Consider the following 9,784-nt stretch of genomic DNA (forward strand, 5'->3'; position numbering starts at 1 on the left):
CAGCGTAAGACATTCTCGGTTACAAAACTGTGTCCTAGATTTGTGTGAAGATGTCCCAGATTTTGATCTCTATTAAGCAACTGTTACAACATTGTATATCAGGGTTGTATCCAAGTACTCCCCTCCATTACTCCCCCCACCCCCTTATCTCTATCGCTCTCTATTTCTCTTAACTTTCTCAAACATTTGAAGTTTAAAAAAAAAAACAACAAGCCAGCAGTTCACGCTTTAATTAATCCAGTACACCCTTTGTTTCTATAAACTATCATCCCCCCCCCCCTCCACGATCCATTACTCCCCGGGTAGATCGCGCTATCTGGTTGAGTGTGTAGTTGTATAAATTAAGTGCTGGTGACCACAGAAGCCTTGATTGTGTCCGACAGCGGGAAGTGATGAACATTGACCAGCTGGACTTTAGCAGCAACAAGAGCGTGTTTGACGCGGACGGCCAAGAGCTCAAACTGCTAGCCCTGGGCGACAAACTGCTGCCATGTTTCGGTGAAGGCAATTTCACCAAGGTGAAGGACATAGAGATCAGAGACGATGACGTTGTCCTGGTCGGTTACCCAAAAACCGGTGAGTACGGCTTCTATTTAAACAAAACTTGTGAGTACGGCTTCTATTTAAATAAAACAGGTTAGTACGGCTTCTATTTAAACAAAACAGGCGAGTACGGCTTCTATTTAAACAAAACCGGCGAGTACGGCTTCTATTGAAACAAAACAGGTGAGTTTAATTTCTATTTATGTATTTTTAACTAAAATACTTCAATAATATGTGGTGGATATGAATGCACTTTAAGCATGATATAACTTGAGTTAAAAATTTTGTACGACTCTATGTAAGACACTGAGGTCATACCCTGGGTTTTTATGAAGAGATTTCTTCGCCGTGAACACCTTTTTTCACTAACCATGAAGGTTATTAAAACTGCAGTTTAAAAATATTTTAATTTTTGATAAATACAATGGTTGCTAGTCCACATATTCATCATCCCAGTCATTTCTCAAAATTAACAACACAAATTATGCCACAATCGGATGAAATCTAAGCACATATAAGGGGTCACGCTTTTTTTGACGATTTTTACCTCCCCCCCTTCCCCTCCGTCACATGTCGTCACAAAAAGTCAGACCCCCCCCCCTTAAAATGACGTCACACCTCAACCTACAACCCCCCTCAAAATTGCAGTTGAATTTTTTTAAAACATCGATAATTTTCCAAAATCTTGTCTAAACTATTACAATTTATTAAAACAGTTATCTAAAACGCGAAATAACGTCTAAAATTCGTTTTCTAACATTGCTTTTTTATAATGCAAAAATGTGACGTCGCAACATCTGAACCCGCTCCCCTCCCCCTCATCACACATCGTCACAAAATTACGGACCCCCCCTCCCCCTACGAGTGTGACGTCATTTATGGATGACCCCTAAAATGTAGATGCTATAGTGTAGGCTATTTAGTCTACAGTGACTATAAAATAAAATAAAAACCTCAACTAACATTGTTCACATTTGAACTGGGTTAGGTTTGTGCTCCGATTATCAAACACTTTGACAAATCATCTGTAAATAGTATCTGGTTCTTAATGACTCGACACAATCCTTTACTCCTTGTAGTGTAGGTTTATAGGGCTGGTAAGTAGGTCACCAACCAGCTCTACGGCTCAATAAAACCTGCATGAGCCATAGAACTGTTAATTGACCTACTTACCAGCCCTATAGTGCCTCAACCATACCCATCCATTAGTCCTGTCCCCGTTAACACAACCAAATTAATGTTAGAAGATTGATAACCGTTGTTTTAACTGTTTGACCTACAACGATAAACACAGGTTGTCATTGGACCTGGGAGGTTTTGAACCTGATGTTAAACCAACACTCAGACTTGACCGCCCTCAGTAAACTGGCGGGATTTCTCGAGGTGGCGTCTGGTGAGTTCATGGCTCGCACACCCGGCCCTCGCGTCTTGAACTCTCACCTCTGGTTCAACTCTCTACCCCGACAGGTCAGCTGTCTTTGGTTTTATTAGTCAGCTAATTGATTCATTACTTATTTAAATTAATTAGACCTTCTATATACACCAGCAGAGCGTATCACATATTTGCAGAAATAGTTACCCTAACCTCTTCCCCGTCTTAGCCTTAAACCATAAGCACTGACACTTATTACTATTGTTACGCCATAAAAGATTTAGTAAACTACTTAATTACTTAAGGTAAGTTTTTATAACGGCCTACAACAATATCATGTAAGGAGTTTTTGAAAACTCTATGGTTTTAATTTCATAGCATTTGTTTACACGTTTACACGTTCCATTTTCATAGTTAACAGCAAAAAGTTACATCGTAAGTAAGATGTTTACAAATCTATAGGCTAAAAATGTATCATTGTTGATTTTTCTTTCAGATAATAGAGAAGCGAAAACATTATCGTGTTGCTTAGGTATTATATAGGGAAAAATATTTTATAACGAAAAAACCCATTAATTGATCTATATCCTAATACATGTATTCGTTGCCAACTTTTTTTGTCTATTTGTAAGGTGGCGGAGAAGAAAACGAAACTAATCCTAACGGTCCGGAACCCTAAAGACACGGCCGTGTCCTACTACAACCACGCCCTAAGCATGCAGTGGATACATGGATACAAGGGGACGTTCAACAGCTGGCTGCAGCTGTACCTAGATGGATTAGGTGACAGTGTGGGCTGTATAAGTGGTCGACTATAAACGACATCACTCTCTTACGTGATGGGAGGGCCTCAGAATGTGATAATATATGATGAAGCGGTATAGGGGAGGAATAGAAAGTGTCAACAGGCACACACAAAAAAAGTATTTCTTAAAAACATAATTTTAGCCGAAGTTTCGCATCTTAAAACACTATTTTATATTGGAATACTAAATTGTAATTAATTTGTGAAGGGAAAAAAAGTATTTCTTAAAAACATAATTTTAGCCAAAGTTTCGCATCTTAACACACTGTTTTTATAATTGGAATACTAAATCTTAATTAATTTGTAAAGTGTTAAAAAGTATTTCTTAAAAACATAATTTTAGCCGAAGTTTTGCATCTCAAAACACTGTTTTATAATTGGAATACTAATTAAATAATTTGTGAAGGGTGGGAAGAGCGGAGTTGTAGGCTGAGTAGTGACGTAAATTTAATAGGTTCTGTTTTTTTTTTGTGATTTTGTGTGACAATGAAGAGGATATAAAAAAGTATTTAAAAAGCGTGGGTTAATTTTCAGTCTAATTAGATAGACATTTAGTCTTTAAAATTTACTGTAATTTTTTTAAATTGTGTAACAAAAGCGGAGATAACAACATAATTAATCTCAAGCAATTAATCATTCAACCTGATTACAACTGTGTACTGTTTAACACAGACGGCTTGTTTTCACAAGAGTTCAGAAACGGCAGATAATTTTCTGATGGATATTTGCAAGCTTGATATTTTTTGGTGTGGTCTATACGGTGTCAACTTCATTTACAGCGAATTACTAAAACTGTGGAAAATAAAATAAACATACGAAGCATGTATAATTACAATAAAAATAAGAAAATAAAAAAAAAATGTAACTTGCTTTCTTTAATAAAAGTTTATTTTCAGTGCATTTCAAATTGTATTTTAATAAAAAAAAAATTGTTTGTTTTATTAGAAAGGTAATATTAACTCTTGATGTAATATTGCCAGTCATGCACTATAGCATTATCTTAGTAGCTTCCCCTGTATTTATTTTACGACATGCGCCGATCTATTAGATCCGCGATTCAATGATCACTTGGTCTCAGGATAGCGGGATCAAGTAAATGCTGTTGCAGCGAGAGTTCCTTCCCTTTAGAGAACCTTATGTTAAGCTGTTTGATTGTTGCTATAAAAGACATAAAGAAACCAAAACAATAAGAGAAAAAAAAATGAGAACACCGTCCTTGACTTGATATTTAAAATTAGATGACCATTCAACTGATGAAAATAAAATATTTATATTGTTACAAATTTCATTTTAAAGATACAATTTCAGACATCATATTTTTATACTTTAATGTAAATGGAATTTTCTTATGGTTGAAATATTTTAAATTGTTTTTTTTCAGCATACCTGACAATAAACCAGTCTATTTTTATTCACAGTGGAGTACGGATCTTACTTTGACTATTACTTGGACTGGGATCAAGTAATCAAGGCTAACCCAAGACAGCCCGTTCTTGTGGTTTACTATGAAAACATGAAAAAAGTTAGTGATATTTAAACAATAACTATCTAGAAACGTACGGAATGGTATTTAGCCCAGCGATTCTTAACCTTTCTGAGGTACAGACCCCACCAGTTTCATATGCGTATTCACTCTTATTATTACTAGTTTTATCGTTTGAACTGACAAAACCGATCGAGAATTATATAAGTCCGGTTTGTCTTGACCTCCACCCAGTAGTGTAGCGAGGGGGGGGGGGTGACATATGTCCCCGGGCGCAAAAATGGGTTGGAAAAATAAAAATGAAAGTTTGAGGGTGGGGGTGCTAATCGAAATCTTGAGGGGGTGGGGGTGCAAATCTAAAATTTCAGGGGGAGGGGTGCAAATCGAAAGTTTGTCCCCGGGCGCCGGGAAGGGTCGCTACGCCTCTGCCTCCACCAAAATCAGCGAACCCCTCGGGTTTGATCGAACCCCTGTTTAGAACTACTGATTTTTATCAGATAACTAACGTAAAATAATTTTTGACATAAATTTATTTGTTTGTGTCATATTTAAAAATAAAATAAAAGCTTCACTAAGTTTCAACACTATTTGTCAGGACATCTGTACTGTATTTAAGTTATCTCTGACTTTTTGAGTCCTCATTATTGAGGGGGTAGGGGACAGCGTGGTTGAATGGTAGAGCGATGGGCTGCTAACTTGAAGGCCTCGAGTTTGGATTTCGGTTCGGACTGTTTAACGTCCTAATTCACCCGGCTTCAAAGAAAGTAATGGGGGTTGGGCATAATGCTGACCACACTATCTCTTCACGTGCCGAGTTCATTAAACAATTGAAATGTACTTTATCTGGTCAATTTATCGCTAGGTCTAAATAGGGACTTTATTTACTTACAACTGAGATTCATTTCGCAATAGGGCTGTTAAGTAGATCACCAACCAGTTATATGGCTCATGCAGGTTTTATTGAGCCGTAGAACTGGTTGGTGACCTACTTACCAGTCCTATTAGATAACCGATTGCTTTAGGAAATTATAAGAGATACGCTAAACAAGCTAAATGTTTTTTTCTTGTTTTGTTCCAAATCACAGGACCTTCCAAGGGAGGTTAGAAGGCTGGCTAAATACCTGGGGTTATCCCTTTCTGATAACCATATTGATAGGATCGCTAGAGTTGCAGAATTCGACGCAATGAAACAAGACTTTGTGGATAGAAATCATATCAGTCTAAGGCATTTAAGGAAAGGTGAATATCATAAAATCATTAATTACGATTCTTGGAATCTTTCTGTCTCCCAATACTCTATTTTTATTTCTTTTTCCTGCTCACATTTTCTCTCTCTTTCCTCGCCTTTTTCTCTCTCCACATACACACAAAAACGCACACACACACACATACACAAACACACATATTATATATATATATATATATATATATATATATATATATATATATATATATATATATATATATATATATATATATATGTGGATAGGCCTATACCTCTGAATTTGCACTGTGTTGTCTTTTATAAAACAATGAGGTAATTAAACTAAGACGAGCCCTTACCATTATCTTCTAGGTCAAGTAGGCGACTGGAAAAATTGGCTGACTGTGGCCCAAAGTGAGGCCATTGATGAAGAGATGAAAAAGTTGGATGGAACACGTTTTGCGGATCAAATATATGTGTTGTGATAATCTCTTTATGCTTAGACAAGTATCTATCTATATATATAATTCTCTTCTGGGAGACGCTAGAAAACAAGCTGTTAGCGCGCCTTGCAGTCCCCTCTCTTCTTCAATAGGCATAAATAAACCTCCCCCACCCCCACATAATCTGGTGAGATGTGGTTCACGCTAAATGTTTACAATCATAGAGCCGGGTTTAGTGACTCCTATTAGGGGCAGATAATTTAGTTTGAAACTATTTTAAACTTACGGGAGGTAATTAAGAGGAGGCTGCTTTCAAGGAGGGGGGAGGTTAGTGTAGGGGTTGGGGGAAATGAGGGTTGGGGGGGGGGTTATCGTCCTTAACGACCAACTGATAGTATTTTAAAGCAAATATTTTCAGTGGCAGCATTGGTACTGTCGAATTCACAAATTATGAATTACTGAAATGTAGAAAATAAAACAACTAAATAGCGGCGTATGATACGCCGCGGAACGGCTCGTATTTATAATTCTCTTCATGGGGACCATGAAGGACAAGACGGGAAGGGAGGGCGGGGGGGGGGGGGGGGTGGGGGTGGGAAAGGGATGGCGGGAGGGGGTAGTGTTTAATTCGCAAATTATGAATTGCTGATAAGCAGAAAATAAAACAACTAGATGGCGGCGTATGCTACGTCGCGGGTCAGCTCGTATGTAGTATTGAATCAATCTAGGTATATCGAAAGAATCATTCACATATTATTATACGCAGATGTGTTAATGATGGTTTGTCTGTTTGTTATTTTGTGTTATCTAGGCATAAAGCCATGCGACAGTGTAATTGTTTTAATTTTTCTTACATACTTAGACTAACTTGTGACGACTAACACTAGTGTTGAGTTAATATATCACACGCTATGTAAAGAAGTGATATTTTTGTAATTTTTTTTATATCGGAAAGCATACTATTTTAAATGTTGGTGGCAATAGATTACAATTTTTATTTACCCAAATGTTTTGATTAAACATTGTTTTGCATAGATATTCTCATCACAGGCGTCTAGCGTATTAATAACGACCAACGCAGACGTAGACTTTTATTTTCCATTGAAGTCCAAAGCTGGCGTAGAATCCTATTTTCCCATGTGGTCTGATTAATGAATATAAAAAAAATAAAACATTACAATAGAAGTTTTAGTAGCACCTAATATCTACACACGGCAGATCTCCGTAACGTCGAAACACAGTCATTAAAAAAAAAAAAAAGAAAGAAACCAATCCCCGATCGTGTCAACGAATTAATCAATGACACTGATTTACCTGTTTATTACTGGTAAACATAGAAACGGACTGCATGATATGGTAGCCGACACACTCTTCTATTTTTGTGGTTGATTAAAAACATATACTGTTTTTAAAAAACCGGAACAATGCATTCACTGCAACAAGAAAATGAATATACAACTAGACCAACAGTTGTTTAAAACTCTAAACTTTGTATACTTAACATGCTAGATGTATTTAATATTTTTTAAAGTATTAGAATGTTAAAAAAAATACAATATATTATAAGATCAATCTATATTTTTTTATATTTAACAATTTCATGGTAGAACAGCACCTAACAAAAATTATGAGACATTTTCAATTGCCGTGGTTTTGATTCATTAAGGAGTTGCATTTTTACGCCTATCTTTATCATAACCCTTTCCTTATCAAACCCCTAACAAAAATGATGAAATGATGAAACCCTCTTAAAGTATTACGTCATAATTTCTTCTATCCCCTCGGCAACGCGCGGAGACGGGCACGCTAGTATATGCATATTTATCAGAAAGAGACATATCAAGGGAAGCCATTCATAAATATGTTTTTAAAAGTAAAATAACTCTTAGCATAAATAACCGTGAATGCTTAACCAAGTTTATGCATGTTTTTGTATAATAAATGATTATAATTGTATTTTTATTTTGAACAAAATACATTTTGTATATTAAATCTGTAAATTTATTTTTAATTTGCTTTATACATAATATTATAATTCAAATTTATATTTAAACAAAATTAAGGACAACGCGTGCTTTATGATAAATATTCTTGAGATTTAAATTGAGATTTAAGTTAGTAAAAGCGATCGGTCCAATTTTGGCTCAATTTGCTCATCAAACAATCATTTTTTTTTTCAAAACATTGAATAACTGAAAGAAAAGTCAAAGACGTTTTATAAAAGCCGAATTTACATTAAATCTGTAAATCTAGTTACTTTTTCTGAGGTTATAATAGTTCAATCAAAGTAAAATGGGTTTGGAAATTGGAGGTAGAGATGTCAGCTACATTCCAGTAATTACCACCATTGCATTGGGTCTGTATGTTGCATGGCAATGTTTTCGTTCATCTAACAAGCCACCCTCTAAGATCAACCCTGGCATTGACAAGTCTAAAGATAAAGTTGTAACCTCCGTAAACGTGGAAGATGTTGGTGACAATGCTTGCTACTGCCGCTGCTGGAGATCAAAAAAGTTCCCTATGTGCGATGGATCTCACAATGCTTACAATCAGGAAACAGGAGACAATGTTGGTCCTTTGTGTTTTAAGAAGGACGAGCCGACCCGCAGCGTATCATACGCTGCTATTTAGTTGTTTTTTTTCTACTTTTCAGTAATTTATAATTTGTGAATTCGACAGTACCAATGCTGCCACTGAAAATATTTGCTTAAAAACACTAAACCCCTCCCCCCCCCCCCCACCCCCACGTGAAAGCAGCCTCCTCTTAGTTACCTCCTCTAAGTTTAAAATCGTTTCAAACTAAATTATCTGCCCCTAATAACCGTCACCAAACCCGTCTCTATGATTGTAAAATGTAAACAGCGTGACCACAGCTCACCAGATCATGTGAGGGGGTGGGGGGTGGGGGTGGTAGCGATAGAGAGGAAGAGAGGGGACTGTAAGGCGCGCTTGCAGCTTGTTTTCTAACGGCTCCCAGAAGAGAATTATATATATAGATAAATGTGGCTCATAATCATTCAGTTTCCTGCCACATTTGTAATAGTACAAAATGTTGTGATGATCATCATTTCTTTAGACATTATAGAACAGAACAAACCTACTAGTGAATTGTTCATGAAACTAGTATGAGTATGTTTTACAAACAGAAAGATTTTAGTTTTTTTAGATTTCAGTTTTCAACATACCTTTCTTAAATTCCATTTTTTTTTCTTAATTTTTACTTTGTTCCTTAATTTTCATATTCTGTTTAAAAGAAATGGTTTATTTTGTATCTCCACATTATTGGTTAATCAGATGGCTTGTGCAGTTTGCTCAATGTTATGATTCACATTCAAACAATTTAATTTTTAGCTTAGTTATTAAAGCACAATTATTAAATGCTGATGTTAATGTAAAGTGAAATTGTTGTAGGTAATTGTTCAACAGTAAGTGTGTTAGCATGTTATGTATTATTTAAATTCAAATTCTATGCACAAAGCTATTCCTTTGAAGGTGTATAATATCCATATGAGAATCCATCTTTGTGACATTTTTTTTAACCAACAATTTTTTACACTATGGGTAATTTCACAAAGATCACACAGGAGTTTGGTAGTATGTTCTTATTTCAGCACTTTAGTGTTAGATATATGTGCCTTAGAATTTTCTAGCTAGTGATTCTTTATATGATGTATAGGATTGGGTATTTATAGTTGATTTACATGTCCCAGTTGTAACTTTTATATGGATTGTTTTGCCCCACATTTGTAACCTTTGACTTGCTGTTGAGATCTAGCTTCTGGTTTCTTAATGTTTTGTCAATGTTCAGATAAATACTACTCAACATTCTTGTTAAAAGGGGCTCAGTGCTTAGTTAAAATATCCATATTTAGCATGTAAATAAAAATTTGATACTCCTTAAAAAAAAAAAAAAAAAAAAAAATATACATGTCCA

At 35.7% G+C, this 9,784-nt stretch overlaps 1 protein-coding gene across 1 annotated transcript; it reads left to right on the top strand.

The window, feature by feature from the left end:
* Positions 1–391: 391 nt before the first annotated feature.
* LOC131934746 (sulfotransferase 6B1-like) lies at positions 392–5,892 on the top strand. Its single transcript, XM_059290862.1, has 6 exons — positions 392–576; positions 1,838–2,010; positions 2,548–2,713; positions 4,139–4,242; positions 5,289–5,442; positions 5,780–5,892. Exons 1-6 carry the CDS (start codon positions 393–395, stop codon positions 5,890–5,892), a joined length of 894 nt encoding a protein of 297 aa, XP_059146845.1. The 5' UTR covers position 392.
* The last annotated feature ends 3,892 nt before the right edge of the window (positions 5,893–9,784 follow it).

The sequence above is a fragment of the Physella acuta genome, unplaced genomic scaffold (genome assembly GCF_028476545.2).
Source record: "Physella acuta isolate Inbredline_101_S28 unplaced genomic scaffold, ASM2847654v3 ptg000012l, whole genome shotgun sequence".
NCBI classification, from domain to species: domain Eukaryota; kingdom Metazoa; phylum Mollusca; class Gastropoda; family Physidae; genus Physella; species Physella acuta.

Coding starts and splice junctions, on each gene's coding strand:
- LOC131934746 (XM_059290862.1), top strand. CDS start 393: ATGAACATTGACCAGCTGGACTTTAGCAGCAACAAGAGCGTGTTTGAC. Junction 577..1,837: donor GGTCGGTTACCCAAAAACCG/GTGAGTACGGCT, acceptor CGATAAACACAG/GTTGTCATTGGACCTGGGAG. Junction 2,714..4,138: donor ATTAGGTGACAGTGTGGGCT/GTATAAGTGGTC, acceptor TTTTATTCACAG/TGGAGTACGGATCTTACTTT.